Here is a 23476-nt window from a genome sequence, read left to right as displayed (position 1 = left end):
CCAGGTCACAGGAAGTACTGCTACATCATGTGGTCAGCTGTGCTCGATGAACTCACGCTAGTCTGAATTTCATGTCATGAATTTTGTTCATGTACCTAAATTTATAATAAGGAACTTGTTTGGACGGACAGACACAAACCCCTCCCCCCAAAAAAACTACCACACACACACTATTTGATCATTGCCATTGCTTTTCATTTTTGTCTGACAACGACAGCCTTGCAGGTCAGATCCTACTCTGGGACTTTTCTGGTTGAGTGACTCTCTTGAAAGCGGGTGCAGACTGCTCACCTAGGTTAGCATACATGACGAAGAGGTTGAAGTATTGCTGAAGGTGGCGGCCATGCTCAGACACCTCTCTCCGTAACAGGTTGAGCACAGCACGGAACAAGTGGTCACTTAGGCTCAGATTATCACAGCCCTAGAACAAAAGCCAAGAGAAACACATGAACTTTCGGAGACAGAAAGAGGGAAAAAAACAAGAAAATTAACATATGAACTTGAAGCTCCCACTAGTGTTGCACGGTATACATGTACTGAAAAAGTACCACGGTACTAGGGTTTTGAAAATTATACTATACCAGCACTTTGGAAAAACAATACTTTTATTATGTGAATCGCTATTTGAATCTGCCTCTTTAATCACGATGCTGACATTGTTAGTGGTGTATGTGACGTGGGAAACAACCCTGAATAAGTTTGTAATATGAGCCACAGCAAGCGTGTAGAGCACGCGTACCACTTTCATTCAGAGACTAGACTTGAAGAGATGGCAGCAGCTTCTATAACACCTGAACTACTCTACAGAGAATGGGGATAGGGGACCTGAGGTCACTGACAAAGAGGGAGCATGAAGCGGAATATGGAGATATTTTCCTGAATTCAAAGTCCAATAGGTGATAGTTCACCAGTTCACTCTTCTGTTATGCCCAGAAGAGGCAGGAGAATCCAAAAGTGGGTTTAATATCAAATTACTAAGCACACAGGGCTAACAAAACACGGAGAAAATCCAAAGCTTATAAAAAGTGGATAAAAGTCCAAACCATGCTCAAAATTGCAAGAATACCACCAAAGATTTCATACGATGTACTTAAAGAACACAGATAATGAAATGTAATTGATACAATGTGCAATCAATAAACAATACAGGGGAGGGGCGACCTCCCCAGGGCAGGCTAGCAAGCATCACATCAGCTGTACACAGCAAAAACAAAATAATGCACATGGGCATCTCTATATACTGATTTTATATACAGAGATTTGGCTAATGCTTCATACACTGTAGCTTTTATTCTTTGGAAAATGTTATCTAGGTATCGTATCTCTCAAATTAATTAGACCCTCTACTATGAAATTTATAATCATAATCTAGTTAAGTTCAATGACTGAGTTCACAATAGTTTTCTTGATGGAGGAAAAAAGATTTAAGGATAGGTTAGAAGAAACTGAACAGTTTGAGATTATTTTTATTGCTCTCATTGTACTAAAAGAAGTTTGTGTTTTGATTGGAATTATTATTGTCCAGGTTTGATATAACGCACAATAATATTTGAGCATGTTTACCTGGCATCAGTACTGAAACAATTTTGGTGTTGTGACAACACTAGCTCCCACTACAGAGCCGAAGAGCTCACCTGACTGGACGGTCCTGGCGAGGCAACTGGTGACGGATAGGGTCCATCTTGCAAGGAGAAATGTGCAATAAATACTATGAGTTTGGAGAATGCACCTCGGACCTCAGCACTGGGGCACTCGAGTAGGTACTCCGAGAAGCGGTTTGCGTAGGCAAACAGGGCATTTTGTGCAAACCAGCAGCGTACATTCTTGCTATGTCGGAGCAGGACGCAAAGGGCATCATACCTAGGAGGAGATTTAATGTGATTATGTGTAAAGGAAATCAAAAGCCAAATCCTATTATTAATAATAAATGATGATTATTGATCAAAACTACACCAGCGTATTTAAGGGCACAGGTAGGTACCAATCACTAGCAGGACCACGGACTACTTTCTTGGTGTGGAATCCAGTGCTGAAGAGGAAGCGAGCAGCGAGCTGAATGCTAATCATAGCCATTTCTTCTGCTTCTGGCAAAAGATGGTCTTGGCCTAATTAAACCATAAATAATCAAGAGAAAACAAAAATTGCTTTCTTAAATTCAAGTCACTCATCCATATGCATGCCTTTAAAGATGCAGGCAATTTAATGATGGGCAATTAAACTTCACCCGAAATGTGTCCTCGTTAAAATTCAAGTCATAAGAAAGAAAAAGAATGATTTAATTCGCATTGTATCTAATTAGGTCTCTGTCATCTTAGAACCATGATGGTAGAAACTATGGAAACACACTCAAAACATACAACCAAAGCGGTCATACTTGTACCTAAATTGGTTATGTCATGCTCATAAGATGTCTAATATTCCTAACACTACTTTGTACAACTGATAAATAATTAATCTGGGGTAAACAGCCTCTTACAGATTTGGAAACCCTTCAGATGTCAGCAGCCATAATAAAACTGCAGTGCCTCAAAAAAGCGTGATTTAAATTAGGATACTTCTAAAATAAATAATTAGGATACTTCTCTCAATAAATATCAAAAATCATATACCTGCTTGAAGGCTACCATGAAGCACCAATATAATCCTGGAATAATTGACTCAAAGCCCCACATTAAATCAAAGCACCTCACACCTACCAATATTTATTTGTAGACAAACAGCCACAGGTTTGCACCCAGTTCCATTACCTGGCGGTGGGCTCAGGTAGACGCTGTTGCAGGTCAGGAGCTTCTTGATGAACTGGAAGTACTCCAGGCTGTACTGCATGCGGCTGTGCATGAACTGCACGTTCTGCTTGCGCACGCTGCACTCGATAGCCGACGGCATCTTGACCTGGTGCGGCTTGCTGCTCACCGCCAGCTCTGAGATGCACTTCACCAGCTCATTGTCCCTGTCCGGTGAGTCCATGCGCTCGTAGAACAGGATGTAGGCGTTCCACCAGCGCTTCTGCCGCCGGTACGACATGCGCTTCATCATGTGGTCAAACACCTCGCCCATGTACTCGCCGCCGAAGCACTGGTTCTTCATCTCCTCATCGTCATCCATCTTACACTCGGTGACGTCGCCGTCGTCAAACTTGTACCAGCGGTTGCGCTCGCCCTCGCTGCTGGAGCTGCCGCCGTTCCGCTGGATGATGTAGGAGTAGTAGTGACCCCCGCTGGCCTGGCCCGAGTGCACCAGCACCCCCACCAGCCTGTAGCGAGAGCTGCAGGACACCTCCACCTCCGACAGCTCATTCTGCTGGATCACCTGCTGGAAGATGTCGAGGAGCGGAGTGAAAGTGAGAGACTTCAAAAACAAAAAATATATAATGAAAATCTTTAAAACGCATTGAAATATTTTTACTATATTAAAAACAACCTAATCAAAACCAAGATGCCACAAGTGCCAGCACTTCTTTCTGGTATAATTTTCAAAAGCCAGCAAACTGCCACAGATATACCATTTACTGCGGTTACTAAAATTTGAAATGGTATGATCTCTGGGTTTTACACTGTGCATCATCAAACCAGTAACTGCCCCATCCCCCCCCCCCCCCCACACACGGCCAAAATGTCATCACAACCAGCAGACGGTATAGCACCCAGAAAAGGCTTAAAGGCAACTAGATGGAAGATCAGAAGAATAAGGCATGTGGGCCACAAGTCCACAGTTATTACGTTGTATGAGGCAGTACCTGATTCTCCGGGTGAACGTCTGAGCCCTCCAGCTTGGCTACACCTGCTACTGTATAGGGCTCCATGTCCAGCTCCCGGGGAAATTCAAAGTAGTCATTGAACTTAATGGCGCACTCCCTCTCCCAGTCGTAATCGAATCGCTTCAACTGGATGGCCAGGACTGGAGGCAGTTTCTTAATGAGCAAACGCTTTACTGTGTCCACCTGCAGTAAATTAATTACAGCACACGTTTAATCTAACCCTACACCAACCAACACATTCCAGTCACGTCACAGAATTAACCCTCCATGTGGTAAGTACCTTCTTGTTGCATTTTTCACAGTGATAGGCATTAGCACCCTCTAGCAAGTCTCCCTTTACATACTGTTCCATGGAGTCGAGTAGATTCTGGTGGTTTCTGATATCTACATTCAGTGTTGTGAAGGATTCCTCACATTCATATCTAGAAATAGATGAATATTAAAAAAAAGAAGAACCACCCCATCAAAACCAGAAACTTTGCCTACCTAAAGAACCTTTCCATTGTAATAGCTGCATAGGCTTACCTGTGAGGACACCCCTGACAGATTTTCTGGTCAGCAAAGGAACCTCCCAGAACTTTGCTGAGCATGGCAGGATGGCCCAGAGCTTTCAACGCCTCATCTAAACTATCTACAAGCGAATTGAAGAACTCCAGGGCATCGTGCTGTTCTCTCAGATTCACCGGCTCACCCCATAATCTGCACAAAGAGAGCGACAAATCGAAGCTTTCATCGTTTTGAATGCTAGACAAATATTTGGCTATTTGAAGTGGCCAGGCACTACTGGGAATGGTTCTTGGTGCAACATAAAGCAACAGCTACTCAACTTCACAACAAAGAAAGGCATGTTTACCTGAACTGTTTCCAGAAGCCTCTCGGAACATAGTACTGCAGTCTGGAAGAAGCAAGGTGCCCAAAAATCACCTGAAGGTGACGTAGAACGCCGATGTTGTACTCCTTCCTGTCCTCTGACTTATTAAGCGATGGCTTGTCATCAAACTGATGGTGATAGCTGAACACCTCATCCCGAGGGTCTACATTGCTCTGCAAAAACAACAGTGCTTGCATAACATCTCAGGGAAAGAAGTGGAAGACAGGCTTTCACAGAGTAACATGGGCTTAACAGATTTGGCACATATGCCCTCAGCTCCAGGCAGTGCCAACATGGCACAATGTCCTAGAGATGGCTAGTTTGTCAGTCACATGATACTGAGAAAGGATGATCATCATCATCATCATCAGGCAATAGTTTTAAGTTTCATTTAGTGTAGAGAGTTATTTTCAGCAACGAAAGGGAATGAAAGTAAGCAAACAGTAACCAAATACTTTTTTTTGTGCTACAGGAAAACCCTTACATTAAAATGTGAAATAAATCTTAAAAATGGTGAACTAAGAAAGCAGATTTTTGGAATGCTTTATTTGATGTGAATGTGCCATAGAAGACTGATGTGCTTTCAAGCCAGCACAAGGGTTTTCATTACAAATTAAATCAGTTAAAATCAACACTCATTCCACCAAGCACATTTCTACTAGGTCAGTGAGCATCAAAAACTCCCAGAAGAGCTACCATGAGTGATTACAAAACCAACCAGTGGCTTCCAATACAAACCATAGAGAACTTCAGCCTGTACCTCATTATCTTGCTTCTCATCCCCAGACATGTCGTCGTCCACGTCGCTGCCCGTGCCCTCGATAGCAAGGATGCCGTTTCGGATGGGTGGGATCATGTACAGCTGCTGGATCACTGAGTTCATGTAGCAGGTGGCCCCTGCGTTCTTCAGTCCCACAAAGCCCTTATTGGGCCTTGGGCCCACTGGTGGTAAATACTCCCATTCTGTAAGTGCCTCGCAACCTGAGAGAGATTACCCACTTATAAAAAGAAAGGGAGGGAAGCAGAACAAGGCTGACAAGTCTAACTACCAAGAAAACTAGTGTAGGAGCTCTGATAAAGCTATAACTCGACTATCATTAAGCACAACACCTCTATATCCTTTTATTTTTAAACAAAATTTGGCTCTGTAATAAGCAGAAAAAAAATGTCCTTACCTGAGTAGTACATGTCAGTTAGTGTGTCAACAATCTGTTTGAGATTGCGCACACATCCGACAGCAAGTGCGACCAGGAGCTCAAAGCCGGCCGTGATGGTGGCAGGGCTGCTGCAGACAGGTATGGCCTGCTCAGGAGGGAACTCCCCACTCTTTACGTACTGCAGGTACACGTTAGAGGCCGGGAAGAGAAAGTCATCTATCAGCTCCTGCACAGAGAGGAGAAAGAACAGGATGGTAACCAAGCAGTTAAGGGAAGAGAAAAAACAAACAAACAAACAAACAAAAAAAAAACCCACTTAATTAATTGACGTGTTCTCCGTGTTGTATTGGGTAGCTACAGTTCAATTAAACATAGCAGATTCAGGAGCACAACCTGAGAATGAAGTACTAAAAGATAAGGGGAAAATTGATTAAATGGCTTACTTTGATAAGGTTGGCTCCTCCCTTCTCACAACCTATATAGTACTTCTTTTCTGGGGTCTGGAAAGCCAGCAGCTCTTTTGTGACGCCAATATGGCCCTCCAAAATGGTTTCTTCCATCCCGGTTTCCCCAGTTCTCTTTACCTCGTCCTGATGGGAAAAAAAATGCATTACAATATAGTTGAGCGAAATTGAAAAACTGCATAAGAACCAGTGAAAGTCACTGTACCTTAACTCTTTTCAACCAATCAATCTCATTGTTGAGAAGAACTTCTGCATTGGGGAGGTTGATGTTGCTGTTATATGCATAGTTGAGCAAGTGCCTCAAGAGGGTGAAGTAATGCCCCGCGTGCTTGGCTCGCTCTTTTGCAGTGCTCTGGAACAAACAGGGATAACTTCTGATCAGCAAAAAGAATGGCTTCCCAGCAGCCTGTTATTTTCATCAATTATTTCTCAGAAAGACAAAAAATAAAACAAACCATACAGCACTATAAATCATGCTCAACACTTACACCTAAAACTGTGAAGAGGAGGGTGATGAAGAACAGGAGTGGCCTGTGTCCCATACAACACCTCGTGGCCATGAGAAAAAACTGTTCTTGGGCCATTTGACGAACAGACCTAGGCGTAAAAGAGCGACTTAAAGACCAAGTTCCCATGACAGCAGTTACTGCATTGATCACACTGGAGTGGCCCTGCGGTAGGTAGGCTGGCTGGCTGAATGCATCCCACTCACTTGCTCTGGCAGTGCAGCAGCAGGTCAATGATGAACGTCTGCCAGGCCTTCTCTTTGCTAAGTGCATCGAGTGCAGTGGGGGTGAGGGCGAAACACAGGGTCATGACCTCCAAAGCCTCACAGCACACCTGCTCGTCCTCTGCATCTGGCTCATTTCCTGCATTAGTCTAAGGGAAATGAGAATGCAAAGAGTGAACACAAACTGTAAGACACTCTGAATATATATTCACAGTACATACTAAAATATATTGTATATTTAATCCACATTAAGTAGTTTTATAAAATTAACATTTACTGAGAACATCACAGATTAGCCTCTGTATGGAAACTTGGATTTCTAATTAAAGCACATATGAACGCAACACTGTACACTTGACAGAAATTGTACACCAGACAAAGAGAGAAATAAATAAATAAAAAAACAAAAATAAGGTCTGTCATATTCCTCCAAGTACACAAGTGTGGCACCTTCTCGTAGATCTTGCTGATCTCCTCATTGGAACTAAAGACAAGCTGAATAGTCCCACAGCCAGAGGCCCAGACGATCTTCTGGACGGCTCTGATGACACAGATGTCTGGGATGTACTTAGATGCCTGGAAAAAGCTCTGCGTGGGAAACAGAAATGCAAATATTACTATATACAAATGTAATTTAATAAAAGCCTGCATCTCAACAGCAGCTTCTAATGCCAGTTTACTCTGATTACATTGGTCAACGGTGATTTTGACTTGATTCATTATGCATTTTTGTCACCGAATCTAAATAGGTTTTCAGAATTTTATCACCACCCATAGCTTTTTTGTGTCCATGTATAGCATGGAAAAGTGGTACCGAGGAAATTGGAGCCCGTCTGTTGCCAGACTACTCAAACATCCCTCTTCAGTGTCCAGCAGGTCAAATATAGACAAATTCATACACTGTACATTTTACAAGTATGTACACAAGTACACACTTAAAATGTGTTTGAATTCAGCATAAACATAGTATAAAAAGGTCCACCTAGTGTAGTTTGGGATGAAAATGTTCAAATTTTGTTGTCCAGTGTTATACAAATAATTGTATATTTTGGATAGCTTAGAACTGAAAATGGTTTAGAAAATATCTAGTTAGATGTACCCAACAGCTTGAAAGTCTTCAAAAGCAAATCTTACCTGAATTCTAGGTCATCTTTGTCTGTCACTCTTATATCCCATTACAAATATACATTTTTCCCCGAGTCCAAAAATAATACCTACTAACATTCACTCTCCGGTTCTCACAGTACAACACCAACTGCCAAGTGTGGCAAACCTGAAAGCCGTACCTCATCAGAGATCTGCTGGGCAAGGCGGATGGCCACGTTGCGGAGCATGCACTCAGCTGTGGGGTTGGGGATGTTCTGCAGGGCACTCTGGAGCACCAGCGCCTGGTCATGAGTGGCCTGGTTTATCTGTGAGTGAGTGAGTACAAGAGAACGGCACAGAGCCCACACCATTAGGTTAATGGGTTTTGAAGAGATGATGCAAAGATGCCGCTTTCATCTCTTCCATGAAAGGTCAATTTGCGGAGGAATTTTAAGGAGTATAAAAAAAAGGTCGGCAGTTCTAAATATGGCACACTACTTGAGAATTGACTTTTTGCTGAGACTATAAACCATGAAAAAATTAAATATTTTCTTGACTACACATTTGACTTAGAGGTTGAATCACAAACACTTAACTGAGTACGAACAAATGTTGATACAAATGCATATTTTTAAATATCATCCAAGATGTGTCCCCCATAATGAGAACTCCCTGTTGCAGAGTATTCACACAGGCTGAAATTAATTGTTTTGTCTTTTCTCCAGATACGTGATCATTAGAACGAAGGAGTGAATATTTAAGAAGTAAAAGACTGTCTGTAATTTAAGTACACTTCCTGTCAGGACACCATATACCCTTGACATTTGCTGCGTAAAGACTGTCAGGATGCTGCCAATGTCCCTGGGAAAATTCTAGGGAAAGGTCACGCTCCCAGGTGGTTCCTCAGAACTGCTCCTGACATGATCAGCTGCAACACTTCACTACATATTCCCCTTCTCTCTTTTGCCTCGGGCTACACAACCATAGCAACTATTTTGTAAGAGATAAAGCAAGGTGTTTTTAAAGATAACACTGGAAGAAAAATACAGAACACACAGCTGAGGTGACACGTACGTGTTGGGGGGGGGAGGTGTAGGAACTTACGGGGGACACAGGGATGGACCCTTCCGCTACAGGCTGACAGGCCTCTGCCACAGACTTCACGTGACCAAAGCCCACCGCGGTCAGCAAAAGCTTGGCTATTTTTAGTGCGTTCAGATAGGCTCCACGCCGCGTCTCCATGTCAGCATTTGGGAGGAAATTATTTCGGGTGAGCATGCTCAAGACCAGTGGCAGGCCACCACTCTTCAAGAAGTTGTACTGGAAGTCACTGGCATCCTCCCCCAGTGTGCCACTAGCCGGCATCAGCAAGGCGTAGACCACCTGGCATCAGGGGGGAGACAAAACCGCATTTGCATTTCAACCCTGACGTTATCTACATAAAATATATTTTTTTAATTACTACCGTTTTTTTCTTTAACCCGGGTAGACAGAACACTTCGGATCTCGTTCATTTCTGAGCTTCTTTGAGAAAAGCCACACCAGACGAACCTCGATCAAGTACAGCACTTGGGAAGGTGAAGGACCAAAGAAGCGCGAGTCGAGGGTCGGGCTGAGGCTGGTTTCTCCCAGCTTGGCATGATCCAGGCAGATAGCTCGCAGGTTTTCCACGGTAGTGTTATCTGGAGGTCAACAACAGGATGATGGAATGAACAGAGGAAACAATCAGGTGCAGACAACAGTTGTGTGTGCATGCAGGAAGGAATTGGGCACCAGGAGGCATGAGCTTCATAAGGACCCGTGCGCCGTCTCGCAGGAGTGGCATGTTGAGGTTACAGCCCAGATCTGCTACTTGCCACAAGAAAGAGATGTAGCGCAAATGCAGTGACATTATCTGCAAAAAACAAAGAATGTGGAAAAGAATAACAAACACTACATTAGAATTAATCTCAACTGCTCAACATGAACAGACCACTTATGATTTCTTGCTTCTTGGCCAAAACGGCTGTTCAAGACCATGCCCAAAATAATCATAGATTTAAAAAGCGAACAAGCAACTGTGTTGACGCCACTAGCGCCCAAAGCATATTGCCTGACTATGATTGAGAGAAAGCCATGGTGCTCACCACTCCAGGAAGACAGCTTTCCACTTCAGGGTTTGGCCCATCACTATAGTGGTTGCCATGGTTGCCTGGGGAGCCTGTGGAAGAGTCTGAGGAGCTGTCTGGGCTTGAAGGCATGTTGGCGCTGACCTGGGTAAGCTTGGCTGTAATGAGCTGAGGAAGAAATGAAAGATGTCACGTAAATCAGGAAAAGAAAAGGAGGACCATTGTGCTTCTCATTAACGTCTTGGCACTTCAGCTGTGTGTTGCTTTACAGTGCCAACTCCATAAACCAGAAAGCATCATGTGTGGGGGAGGAAGTTCTTACTGTTTTGTCTTTAAGATTAAGCTGCCCAATCAACTTCCTGTCATCGGCAGGGTCGATTATGTCGCCGCCAATAAAGAGCTCAATCTTCGTGTGCGCACTGTTAGCTTTTATTCGATTGAGAATACAGCGTCGAACAGAGCCGATCGTGTCGTTGGTGTGGGACCAGATGTCCAGGTCATCCACCTGTCGCCCTTGGTTGGGGAAACGCACAATCAGGGTGATGTGCTTCCCCCGAAATGCTCTGCAGGGGAAAAAAAAAACAAAAAAAAACAGGGCAGTGAAAATGTTGTCATGAGCTGGTCAATGCACCCCAAATTTCTCCCACGATGGAGGCATGTGTGGGAGACCTGGACATGGGCAGGATGGTCCTCTCCTCATGGTAGTCACTGTCACACTCGGTGATGTACTCCCTGAGCACAGTCAGAACCCTCACCATGCGGATGGCCTCCTGCCTGGCACAGTTAATGCTGTCTTTATCCCCATCCAGCACACATAGCGTGTCGTAGGAGGCTTTCAGCCGGTCAAAGCAAGACTGGATAAAATCCTCATGGATCTCTACCTGCAATCCAATATTAGTGATGTTTAGCTTGTTATCAGACATATATACAACTTCATGAAACAAAACACTGTCAGTGGTGAGAGGTTATACCTGATTGGCTTGTAATTTTGGTCCAAGGTTTGTGTAAATCTCTTTAAGCAAGTCAATCGCTCGACTAGCAATGTCATCACTTCCTTGGATCACAACCTAAGAAAAACAAAACTGATGCCTATTAGGGGCTTCCCCACAGCCTGCTCTGAGAATATCTTAATCTAGCCTTAAGGGTGTAAAGATGGACAGCAAGGAGCCGTCTAGCAGCTGAGCAATAGTAAACTTCAGACACACTGCCCAAGATGGACAGACAGGGCTGCTCTGCCAGCTGAATACTCTTCAGACACATCAGACCATTTCAAACAGCCCAGCATACAAAAATATATAGTCATACAGCCTTAATACACCATAATACTGTATGACAACAATGATTTAAAGGCAGCTCAGGGACAAATGTGCTAATCTAAAGACACTCAAACAGCTAATTAGTAATTATGTGCTCAAGTTAAATCCAGGAACAAATCATTATAAATGTATTGCTTTCTCTGCAATATAAAAAAGACCAGAGACTATTAGCTAACTAGGTCATGCCCTCTTTGTAAACTACTAAATACGTGTTGATCTTAAATGGATATAGATTGCCATTCGGTTGCTAAGGTAACAGAAGTGATGACTCACTGTTACTGGATTGGCAGGACCTATACTTACACATCTACTGGAATTCAGAGCTCCTTATGACAGTGATTTCATGTAATCATCTGGTCACCACTATAATCAATCATTGGTGGAAACACCGAAACCCCCAGACTTGAAGCAGTGCTATAGTGGCATTAATCTTGTACGAGATCACCTACGAGATCCTGCATAACTCAGTTCAGACCCTGGGCCTCGTTAACTCTCTTCCTTTTCCTAAACATGAACATTCTATGGTTTGATAAAGCTGGCCTGCAAAGCACACGCTAATGTGCATGTAGCCAGGCTTTTGCATTTTTGATTCTTAAGACTCCACACGCTGAGTACCCACCCTCCACAGGTAATCCAGACCAATCAGCTCCAGGTCGTCCATCATGTACACCCGCCGCTTGGCCACCAGCTTGCCCTCCCTGCAGTTGACTGCCTTAAAGAATCGCTCGAAGCACTTCATGCCATTCTCCGTCAGCAGCGATGGGTCCAACTGCAGCACGTTGTTCTCGAAGAAGTCCTTGTTGATGTCGGGGTCAAGGTCCGGCTCGTCCCCCATCAGCTTGGAGTACCATTTGAAGCAGGCCTCCCGATCACACAGGAACACGGCATTCTCCGCCAGACACTTCCAGATCTGCTTGGCCTGAGGAGCACACAGCCACAGCTGCCCATCCTTCAGCAGGAACCTGGCAGCAGAACCCATAGCAGAAAAAAAGTGAATGCCATGTCTTCAGCATAACAGACACTGGAAAGGTTCTGGAAATGGTTTTAAGCCACTGCACCTTGAGCAAACGTTCTTTGCCATGTCAAGAAGAACTGGTTTGTTTGTATAAACAAAAATACTGAACCAACAAATTCGTGCCTGGGGAAAAGTATGCCTTTAAAATATAAATGCCTCTTTATGTTTAGGAATCAAAAATTATAGTAAGACTATTCTTTTTGGCCTCATACCTCAAAAAGTTGAGACGTTCCTGAACTTCCTGCACGTGACTGTATCTGCTTCCAGGCCTGACCGTCTGTGGGTCGAAGTCTGTGTGCTCTGCTAAAACCCATAGGTGCACATCAGCCATGGAATATGACCAAAACTGCACACACTTGAATCGTGTTTCATTGTAACCTATGAAGCCTTTAACTGTCCAAGATAACCAACCTTTGGAGAACTGCCTCATGTTCTCCATGTATGCTGACAGGTTCTCAGCCACTAGAGTGACCAGTGCATGATTGTGCTGTAGTTGGTTTATAAGGTCATGCCGATAAAAAACATGTGGACTCCTCTGTGTTTGACTACAATCAAAGAAGGAGAAAACAGCGAGTTGTGTAAAACCAATTAGTTGCTCTTTGGTCATTCCCCTCCCCCTCCATTTTGAAAGGCAAGTTTAAATCAGGAATCTGCATTTCCCCATATGAGGCTGGGGAAGAAACCAGCCCTTGAGGCGTGAGCAAGCATAACACATGAGTGTCTCACTCTGAACCCAAATACTACCTATCATGACCAGCAACTGGTAATTAGATTAGGAGCCCAACAGAGATATGCTGAAGCTGATTCTGAAGCTGTTTTTAATACAGCCAGTTTTTCAGACCCAGATTAGATTTAGATTAAGTCTGGGGTGATACTCAGCCAAAAGGTTTAGTTTATGATTAGTCGTAATCTGAAAAACTGGCTCACAGATTTACAGCGAATCTCAGTACATAGTTCAGCAAAGTTGATAATCAAATATTATATCCCAAATTAGCTTTACACTTACCCTAAGCCCTTTAAGTTAATAGGTATTTTCTTTCTGAAAAACAACAGCATGTGCACGATGTATTTGCTACTTTTACATTGCTTTACATTTATTGAAATTGAAATACCTTTAAAAGCGTCTCATTGGACCACTGTATGATTTATCAAATTGTTCAAGAATAGGAGCATTAAAAATGACCCAGAACTACATCTGAATATTCTGCAGCCGGTAACACACATTTGCCTGAATGCGCCTCTGGTTTTCACTGACATTAAAGACAAAGATGGATGCCTTGTTAAAGTATTCCTAAAAACAAACAATACCATGGTATGTTTACCTGAGATTTTGAGGAGCCTCTCCAAACAGACTGCAGATCTCTCGAATTTGCTTCAGTGCAGGAATTACCCATTTATCATTAGATCGCAACTCTTCAATGAAGCGATCTATCCACTGGATTTTCTGTGTGTCTCTGTCCTAAAGAAAGAAAGAAAAAAAAACAAACAAAAAAAACAACACTTGTTTGATCAAACACTATTTGTAGAATTTTTTGTACAAGAGAAATTCAAACTGGTTACAGAAATCCTAGTGCAGGATCCTAATTAGAGCCACTGCCCTGACACTACCTGGGAGCAGCTATAGTCCAGGATCTTGATATGAGCACTGAGGGCCTGATCCATGATGTCCACTGGTACATCGTCACTGTGGGCCAAGTTCCACAGCAGATTGAGCACCTTGTGAGCCATCACGCCATCCTTATCGTCCTCTGCCAGCCTGCGAATCAGCTCCAGCAACTTTTCCCGTTGTTTTTTACTTGCATTAGTCCAACTTTCCTGTAAACCATTCAGAAACCTTTGGAGTCAGAACTGAAACAATAGCTGAACTCATTAGACTACCCTTTACAGATCCATAAGGCAACTCAAATTGCATTAACATGATGAAGACATATCAGGGAATGTAAAGCAAATTAGGCTTGGTCATTCCTTTTACCATATAATTGCACTTCAGAAATGTTATACTTTTATTGATTAAGCCAAGATTTGTTTTTAGGTCATGAATATTTTCAGGTCTTTATGCCCCCTCATTTTTCATTTTCCTAATAACTACGCTTAAATATTTTGATTCTGATTTTTATTGGTTCATCACAGTACCACCATGTAAAAAAACAAAACAAAACTAACTTTAAAACAGTCGAAGAGATGGTCCAACTGTTCAGGTGAAAAGTCCCATGCCAACTTTGCAAGGAGATCATGAACGTTCTTAACAATTGCTTCATGCTTTCCAGCCTAGAGATGAGAGGGGGGAAGGAAGAAAAAAAAAAACCCACACACACATATGCTTTGAACAAATAAAATAAACTCAGTTTAAGGGAAGTTACTAAGCATTAATTCTATAAGACAGGTTTTTTGGACAATTTAACGTGATACAATCACTGTTTGATAACAGCAATTTTCTACTATAAATGAGTTATATAATCGTGTTACATTCCACTGAGAGCAGCAGAGAGCAATGTGTTTCTGTACCTGGGCAGCCCAGATGTTGTCCAGGTCCTGAAGTGTAAGGGCCTTCTCCTTGATGACAAAGCGCAGGATCTTCTCTAGTTTCTCCACATATTGTGGCTGATGAAGGCTGTCCCGCAGTACAATGGACAGAATGTTGTTCTGCTGAATCCACTCCTAGAGGACAAAAGCTTGTGTTCAACTTATAGCCCTGACAAAGACCATATTCAAGGTTGAGTGCATCTGTTAAGGTGGGCTGGTAATTTTCCAACATTTGACCCAGACCAAACAAGCAGCATACAACAAATGTGGTTGCCAACTCTTTTGTTGTTATGACTAATGTGTTCAGTTTGTAAGCATTCAATTACTATGACCTCTGAGCATGACTGGTAATGTTTTATTTCTAATGAGACTATAAGCACAACTTACTGCCATGCGCTCAGCTGTGAGCCACTCTGGCTCCTCTGGGTTGCCATGACGGTGTGTGTAGTAAGAGACACTCGATATCACCTTATTTACTTCATTTAGTGCATTCATTTTGCCATTAAAAGAAGAAATTTGTAATAACCTGTGGAGAAAATGTAATAAATTTTTAATTGCTACAATGTTAGCTTCAAAATTCAGAATTGGCTGAATGACAATTCTTAATCTCTCACCTAAGAATCATTTTTAACCTAAAAATTTCCATGTTCTTCACCGTTTCCTCTTGGCCAGGTACTCGTGAAGCCAGGTTCTTTAATGATTTGATTATCATAGACAGAGCATCATTTTTGGCTTCATTCTTGGCTTCTTTTTTTAACTCCTCATCTGTGAGATTTTCTAGAAACTGGGGAACCATTTCTATAATAGGAAGGAAGTACTTCTTCACCGTGTGCAAAGTGAGAAACTCGTAGCACTGCCCAAAAGGCCTGCACAAAAACAAACATAAAAACACAGAAAAAGGAATCAGCATTAAGTCAAAATGACTCCATCACAACCAGGCAAAGATGTTGAAGTTCCCTTACTTTATGAGTGCAGCGATGATCTGAACATTCAGAGCTTGACCGCTCATGAATCGATCATGCAGAATTTGAAACCCGTTTAATGTGCCAAACTTGTTTATTAAATCCACCAACCAGCCCTGTAGAAAACACAGGCAACCTTGTTGAACACACAAATCCACACCGGTGGGGAGGTTTAAGATATGAAATTAGTATGGAGCTTTTTGCCAACAACAACAACAACAACAACAACAAAAATTACCTTTGGAGAGCGAGGGTCAGGTGGGCGGGCAAAGAGCTCGTCGTCTGCAAGCTGCCCCGCAGCAGGCACTGTCTCTGAAGGCCGTGTACCATTGTAAATATGAAACTTACAGTGGGGGTTGGTGGCCATAGCCAAGAGCTCGAGAAGAGGGAACCAGTCCTGAGAGAGTTTGGCCACACACAACTCTACCAGACGATGGGTGTTATTGATTATGCACCTCTGCAGGGCAGAAAAATGCACAAGGACAAAGTGAGCAACAAGGTGAAGTTAGAGAAATGCTGTGGTAGATATAATAACTTCCTTAACGAACAAGACTGGCACTACCGTGTGGAATGCTCATCTTAATTTAGTCAATTGTGCGCAGCTAAAAGAAGCCGCAGCCTCTTAAGAGGAGGGTGAGTCAGAGCCATCTCCTACTGTTGGCACATCTTCCCCCGTTTTAATGAAAGGGGGCCTTTGATCAGTGCCATGGTGGTTGAATGAAACAGACAAACAAGACTATAGCTCTGAAAATAACACTGATTCCACAGCTCTGCTGGATAATAAAGAACTTAATTATAAAATCATCTGCATTGCTTAAAAATGAGGAATGAAAACAAAATATTAGTTACAGGATATGGTAGTGGAGAGCTAACAACAGAATCTGGGCTGCATGTTGCATAACTCACATGGATCTCGAATTTCCAGCCACTCACAGCCTCGTCAGTCAGGATTTTCGTGAAGGATATTGTCAAACCATCACGGAAGAACCTCTGGCAGGCTTCACACTTGACATCAAGTCCTTGGGAGAGAAATCAAAAGGGGAGGAAAAAAATAAAATAAATAAAAATATCAAGGGCTGACATTTGCAGATGCTGTAAGGCATGTGCATAAAAGTTAAAATGAAAACAATTGTTCAGACTGCCCAAAAATAAAGCGCACACACACAAACAATCTAGGCCAGGAATAAGTATACGGGTGAACAACGATTCATTTTTGCATTCCAGGTATAAGTCATGTCATTTATAACAAGCCGGAAAATAACACGTGTGCGCGCGTGTAAAAAAAATAAAAAATAAATAAATAAATAAATATATATATATATATATATATATATATATATATATATATATATATATATATATATATATATATATATATATATAAATAAATAAATAATGACCTCTGATGAGCTTCATTTTTAGCCATGCCATATTATGTTATTCATATCAAGAGAGTTAAACAAATTATTCAGCCGCACTAAAACCCCGGCTACACCAAATGAGCAGATTTAAGATGTTTCATACCATAAAAGCATTTGTAATATATAAAACAATTACATGCTACTCCGTTTTACCTTTTTTACAAAGATCTATAGCAGCTTCAAGAAGAACTTCTAATTCACCCTTTGGCAAAACTGGAACAACCCAGCGGGGTCTGCAGGTATAGAGAACACCATATGCAATTGCACTGCTTTATATTGACACTGGAGCAAAAGTAAACAGGACCAGATGCTGAATAACTGTACCTGTTGATCATGTCATCCAGCTTGGCCAGGTCTGTGTGGGGAAAAGCAGGCTCCTCCTCCTCCAGCTGGGGTGGGCAGTCCCCCTGGCCCTGCTCATCTGGAGGGCTTACCGGAGAGTTCTCATTGGACGAGGTGGGAGACGAGGTCTGCGACAAATGGTTCAGACACACACACAAAACATGAATATGGAATTGTCCATTAAAATAAATAAGCTGTTAATTGAATAGAGAGCCTAAAGGTTCATCTGAAACAATCAATCACTGATCAAATATCTGTGTCTAAACTACCATTTCTGAGTATTACATGACAAAGAATGTGAAGAAGTGGTAAAACTGGTAAAACCGAATGCAAATGTTCTTAGAGCACTCTGAGTGAGTAAGTGAATGAAAGAATGGGTGAATGAGTGAGTGAATCGGAAGATCCACTCGCCACTTAAAAAACTGAGCCCTGCTATATAGGGTTTCCCAGCAAAAGTTGCCTATGCCATGATGCATGGTGAATCCTGTTAAAAGCATAGATAAAAGCTTGCACCATGTTTGCAGAAAAAAAATGCTGCATGTTCAAAGAATATATAAACTATAACTATTCTTAAGGGTACTCATATTTCTCTACAACATTCTCGTGGCTGCACATAAATAGTACTGGTATAACATTGGGGCTAGCACGTAAAATGCAAATATGACTAAATATTAACCTGTGACTAAAAAAAGCCTGTTGCAGTAGCTTGTCATGTTTGATCTATGGAAGATAACAGTGTTTATTCTTAAAATGTAACAAATCTATAATTTTTAGTTTTGAAAGGTCAGTTGTTCTTCAGTCAGCACACCACCATATTCTTTTCCTTATCTAAAAGTTTTTTTTTTTGTGTTTTTTTTTTTTGTTTTTTTAAAAAAGACACATGGCAGAGCCAGAGAAAACGAGAGAAAGGGATGCTCCTCTGTTGCTTCCTGTGGCACGATAATCGCTGAATGTGTGGATCTGAGATGAATGGAAGCTGCAGAACTTGGGAAATGTGGGGGCGTGCTGGAAAAGGCTCCTTCTGCTTGGCTGACCTACATATGCCGTTTGCTTCTCACGTCTGGGCCGCACGCATCTCACACCAACTGGTGCGCCTTTCTCCACAAGCGCTTTATGTTCATTGATTGGCCCCTTTCAGCATGCACAAGGTGTGAGCACGGGCAGCCGCACACTACGCTGCCCCTCCCGAGTGTGTACCGCTACCCTTCAGCAACACAGCGAAGGAAGGTGGTCTCCTCCCTTGTCACTGTAATTTGCCGATTACTGGAGACTGGCAGTGGTCACAAAGTAGACAAACTCTCTCTTGTGGAACTTATCACGAAGGTACCGTCATTCTTGAGGTTTGTACCAAACCTTGGCTACATGATCACACTCACTTGGACTTGATTCTGCGGTTGCTTTGCAATCAAGTCCACTGGAAATCCCCAAGTTTGTTAATTCCATGAATCGGTGGGCTCCGTCATTCTTGACTTAATATCAATACATTTCCAAGTATTTTATGCATCATTGCATTTCCAAAGAAAAACAAGCTGTTTATTCCAGGCAAACAACATTGGCAGGGAGCATAGCGTGCTCATTATAGTGCATATTTAAAAAAATTAACAATTTAAACACTTACAATAGGCCACATTAATATCAGCATAATTAATTACACATTGTTAGGTCACCTAGTTACCAAAAGTAAAACTTAAAAGCCACACCTAATATCCTTCCAAAGGCATTTTATAATTTTTCCTATACCAGATAAATTATGACTTCGGAATAGACCGAGATGAAAACAGCCTGCAGTCACTATGTGAAATGCAGTCTAGAAGAGCACATGGAAGGGCGTGACAGAAAGTAGAGCATTGACCTGGTTTTGGGGCAGCGGTGGCTGGGACTGGCCGTCCGGAGCTTGGCCCTGGTCCTGGCTGTCATTCCCTCCCACGGGGGAGCCACGGGTCGTGGCAGTCATAGTCGACAGAGGGCAGATCTTTGCAATCTTGTCTGCTTATGTTGTTGGCGCACGGGAAGAAATTACTGCCTCCTGTGGACTGATGGACAACCGGTACACATCTGAAAGTGAAAGCACCACCTGGAGGACTGGGGGTGTTGCAGAGAACATTGCATAACCTGGAACATAAAAGGTATTCAAATCACACAGTGCAAATGAAGTGTACAGCATGCTAGGATAGTGAATTTCAATTGTACACTTTCATATTTGATCTGGAGCTTTATCTCAACACTCTGCCAATGAAAATATAAGCAGACTATTGCAAACACAGACTCATTTTTGAAATAAGGGCAAAGCTCTAAACATGCAGCTACACTTATAACTGATTAACCAGTTAACAAACTGCAGCAGCAAGACAAAAAAAAGAAGGGGGGGGGGGGAAAAAAACAAAAAAAAAAACAAAAAAAAACCTAAACCATATGCCTAAAGCCTCAACAACACAAAAGAACACCTGGATCTACAGCTTGCTTTAAAATTTGTTTAAACCACACCACTGTCAAGTTTACAAAATTATCATTTGAAATCCACAAGAAAATAAAATTAGACTCATGAATGATCAATAACATTCAGACATGCCAAGAGCAGCAGAATGTACTGAATGGAACAGACTACAAAAAAATGACTGCCATACAGCAACATCACAAAAAAAGGGTTTTTTTAAATAAATTAAAAAAAAAAACAAAACACCACACCACCACCAAACAGCTGTCTTTCCAGCAATGTGTGGGCATTCCATTTGTAGAATACCTCTTAACCTGGTAAAACAAGATACTTGTGGTTTGAGGTATGAGTTCTGAAAGTGTGAGCTCTCAAAGAAGTTCAACACAATTGCAGGTCACAGAGACATGGAGGAAATGACTGAAGACGCTTGTCTCTGTGGAAATAAACTGGATTCACATGTCTCAAACAAATGGTCTGTTTATTTAAATAAAACAATACCATCTCAACTATTTCTACATGCAAATAATAATAAAAAAATCTTCAGGCTAAAATTGTTGTTGCTGACCTGGTGTATTACAGAAAAAAATATAAAATAAAATCCAGATACAGGAAAGACATGCTATTAAAATTACAAAACAGAAAAATGTCAAGTTCCCTGCATGTTTTGTGCTAAAATGGAGATAAACTGAAGTGCATTGTTGATCATATGTGGAATCAAATGCTGCTTAGTGAAATGGTTTGAGGCCTAGAGACTTACATAGACATACGGCCTATATTTTGATTACACGTTTGTAAGTATAAAACAAAATAACTCACAAACTGTACCACAGTTTTAATCATGTACTGCTTACTTAAACATGTAACTGCCACCAGGCTTAAATCAGCTTGAGTGCTAAAGGTAACTTTGAAACACAAACGCACATTCATAACGATCTTTCCCTATTAAATACAATAAAAAATAATAAAATATGGTTAATTATACAGTAGTAGCTATGATGTTTAATAATAAACAACTCCCTCCGATACGGCTGTTTTACCAAATCATAATCTATCCAAGCCTGCTTTTCGTTGTTTAGTAAAAACTGACTACACAATGTATTTGTATGGCAAAAATAAATTAGGTAACAACGACAATCGAGTGCGGGGAAATTGTTCACTACATTTAGCAAACTGTACGAGCTAGCTAGTTAACCTGCCTGGGTCTACTGTTGTCAGCCGAAGCAAAGTTAGCCAGCGACATATTCGACGACACTAGCTAAATCTCAAAACAATATAAAGACACCCAAATGCGCGATAATATATTGTAACATCAGCATAGCAAGCAAGCAGCATTACAAGCTCAGCGATAAGCACGGATAACAGATTATTTAGTTACTGCTAACTAGGTAGCTAGCCAAGACGAGTAACTTAATGGAGCTATCTACCTACCAGGCTAACCATGCATCCCAGCTAGGCAGAAATTGCGTTTACAGTTCAATTCGAATAGGAGGTACTTTCGTTTTCCATTGAGAGATCCGGCTATTTCCAAAACCATCTTTAATAATTTTAGAGGGGAGTTAACGATACCAAGGGAGAATTGTTTAGGCCCAAGGATAAGGCCTAGTTTCCTCATCTAAAGTGCCTGTTAACCTACATAGACAGTGTAAACGCTAGCTAGCCATTAACTATTCTGCAGCTTAGTTTTTACAAAAAAAAAATAAAATTAAAAAAAAATCGAACTGCATAGTTTGTATATTAGGTATTTAAAAGGCCAATCCAACTGGCGATAGATAGTTATCGCATAGCAATCGATATTCTAAAAAGAGCAAGTTAATAGTATAGCATTGCTATCTATCCAGAATGAAATGTAACCACAGCCAACTTAGCCGGCTAGCTATCGGCTTATTTAAAAATACTGAACAGTTAGCCAGCTAGCTAACCTAGCTTACCCAGTCGTTTGGCTAGTTTGCTGATTTAGTAGAGAACAGCCGGACCGGGCCTGGCAAACAACTTAACTACTCTCAAATTAGCCATCTAACATACCTTAGCTCTAGCTAGGCTATTCATTACCAACGCCGAGTTAAGAAATTAGGGCATCCAACAGTCTAAGACAACTCTGGACAGGAACAGGCCTAGCTAGGTTAGCCTACTGGCTAGCCTGGTTAGCTACGTCAAAACCACTTGTTTGTTTTCAGACGTGGAGAGCCACAGCTCGCTGCCTAGATAAGCCATATTGTTCGTTAGCCAGCCATCTCCTGCTACCCTCTTTGTACTGTAATACTGTTTTTAAGTTCTTCGCCTAACGTTGCTAGCTTGATAGCCAGTCCTATCTGAGGTATTTAAATTAATTTGTTGTGTCGTGGTGACTGAGTAAGCCAAACAACAGTAAGTTGGTAACGTATTTGATAACAAATAATGGCTCTTGAGTCTACAATGACAGGAATTCGGGAAGCTAAACGGTCTGCATTGACGTTGACTGATAACGATAGCTAGCGAGCTACCCATTTAGCTAATGTTAGCCAGCTAGCTACATAGCAAGAAACCCATAGCCACTCACCAAAAATCAAATTGGACCTTCTTCCTCTCGACCGCAGACTTGGTCAATTAAGAACCGCTAAAAAGCTTGGCTGTGTCACATATATATCTCCTGCTCGACATATATGAACTGTCTCCGATTAGGTCCCTGTTTTTTGGGGTTTTTTGTCTACTGCTGGGTGTTTTTCCTGCGTCACCAGCAACGACTGCCCCCCCGAAGTCTCTCGTCAGTTCGGTCTGAGCCAGTCGCTGTGCTTGGCGAGTGCCGAGCTCCAGTTCCCATAACTTGGGAGTATGATCCGCCGGGCATGCGTAGTTATGGCCCAGAAATCTCCGTACTTTTAACTGAAGCAACGAACACTTCTCAACCAAAAACCCAAATGATCGGGCACATGACAATAATATAATCGACTGCCTGTTGATGCCTTTAATGTTCGTAAGCAAGCAAACCAACAAGAAAATGTCAGTGTGTGAAAAAATAATATCGTAAAATCTTCTGCAACTCCACGAAGACCAAATGTAAGAAAATAAAATACAACAAAAACGATTTGTTTTGTTTTATCACTTTTAATATATCATTACCTTTTTGCACATGGAATGGCCCATATCCTTAACGGCCATATTTATCTCTTATATTTACGAACTTTTAAAATAGTTGACAAGTTAGTTGTAACAGTGTTGTGCACCAGCAATTAAATGTAGCAAATACAACAGTGCATTACAAGGCCCTTTTTTTTACTATTAGTGACTTTAAATGGCCTTTAAATCATTCCTTT

General features: G+C 41.8%; 1 protein-coding gene across 11 annotated transcripts in view; it reads right to left on the bottom strand.

Annotated features, from left to right (window-relative positions):
- usp9 (ubiquitin specific peptidase 9) overlaps positions 1 to 22947 on the bottom strand; it is a 28730-nt gene extending 5783 nt beyond the window's left edge. For 3 of the 11 annotated variants that reach the window (XM_027033169.2, XM_027033187.2, XM_027033220.2), the window contains exons 1-40: positions 22723 to 22947; positions 19605 to 19864; positions 17735 to 17880; positions 17564 to 17643; positions 16896 to 17008; positions 16228 to 16446; positions 15990 to 16105; positions 15642 to 15893; positions 15415 to 15553; positions 15010 to 15162; positions 14668 to 14772; positions 14113 to 14319; positions 13827 to 13963; positions 13511 to 13543; positions 12916 to 13049; positions 12717 to 12807; positions 12109 to 12451; positions 11145 to 11240; positions 10843 to 11054; positions 10496 to 10736; positions 10192 to 10341; positions 9839 to 9959; positions 9617 to 9747; positions 9170 to 9448; positions 8266 to 8391; positions 7430 to 7567; positions 6962 to 7128; positions 6738 to 6846; positions 6455 to 6601; positions 6229 to 6375; positions 5804 to 6011; positions 5389 to 5609; positions 4611 to 4801; positions 4283 to 4456; positions 4038 to 4179; positions 3737 to 3940; positions 2748 to 3312; positions 1982 to 2105; positions 1635 to 1860; positions 292 to 421 (exon numbers count right to left, since the gene is read on the bottom strand). In XM_027033169.2, the coding sequence (XP_026888970.2) occupies positions 292 to 421; positions 1635 to 1860; positions 1982 to 2105; positions 2748 to 3312; positions 3737 to 3940; positions 4038 to 4179; positions 4283 to 4456; positions 4611 to 4801; positions 5389 to 5609; positions 5804 to 6011; positions 6229 to 6375; positions 6455 to 6601; positions 6738 to 6846; positions 6962 to 7128; positions 7430 to 7567; positions 8266 to 8391; positions 9170 to 9448; positions 9617 to 9747; positions 9839 to 9959; positions 10192 to 10341; positions 10496 to 10736; positions 10843 to 11054; positions 11145 to 11240; positions 12109 to 12451; positions 12717 to 12807; positions 12916 to 13049; positions 13511 to 13543; positions 13827 to 13963; positions 14113 to 14319; positions 14668 to 14772; positions 15010 to 15162; positions 15415 to 15553; positions 15642 to 15893; positions 15990 to 16105; positions 16228 to 16446; positions 16896 to 17008; positions 17564 to 17643; positions 17735 to 17880; positions 19605 to 19706 (6619 nt within the window). In that variant the 5' untranslated portion in view covers positions 19707 to 19864; positions 22723 to 22947. The remainder of the gene's footprint in view (positions 1 to 291; positions 422 to 1634; positions 1861 to 1981; positions 2106 to 2747; positions 3313 to 3736; positions 3941 to 4037; positions 4180 to 4282; positions 4457 to 4610; positions 4802 to 5388; positions 5610 to 5803; positions 6012 to 6228; positions 6376 to 6454; positions 6602 to 6737; positions 6847 to 6961; positions 7129 to 7429; positions 7568 to 8265; positions 8392 to 9169; positions 9449 to 9616; positions 9748 to 9838; positions 9960 to 10191; positions 10342 to 10495; positions 10737 to 10842; positions 11055 to 11144; positions 11241 to 12108; positions 12452 to 12716; positions 12808 to 12915; positions 13050 to 13510; positions 13544 to 13826; positions 13964 to 14112; positions 14320 to 14667; positions 14773 to 15009; positions 15163 to 15414; positions 15554 to 15641; positions 15894 to 15989; positions 16106 to 16227; positions 16447 to 16895; positions 17009 to 17563; positions 17644 to 17734; positions 17881 to 19604; positions 19865 to 22722) is intronic. The other 8 variants (XM_027033178.2, XM_027033226.2, XM_027033242.2 and 5 more) reach the window with 6 other exon arrangements.
- Positions 22948 to 23476: the final 529 nt, after the last annotated feature.

This window comes from Electrophorus electricus, chromosome 25 (assembly GCF_013358815.1).
Source record: "Electrophorus electricus isolate fEleEle1 chromosome 25, fEleEle1.pri, whole genome shotgun sequence".
Classification (NCBI taxonomy): domain Eukaryota; kingdom Metazoa; phylum Chordata; class Actinopteri; order Gymnotiformes; family Gymnotidae; genus Electrophorus; species Electrophorus electricus.
This window is presented reverse-complemented; position numbering and strand designations above follow the sequence as displayed.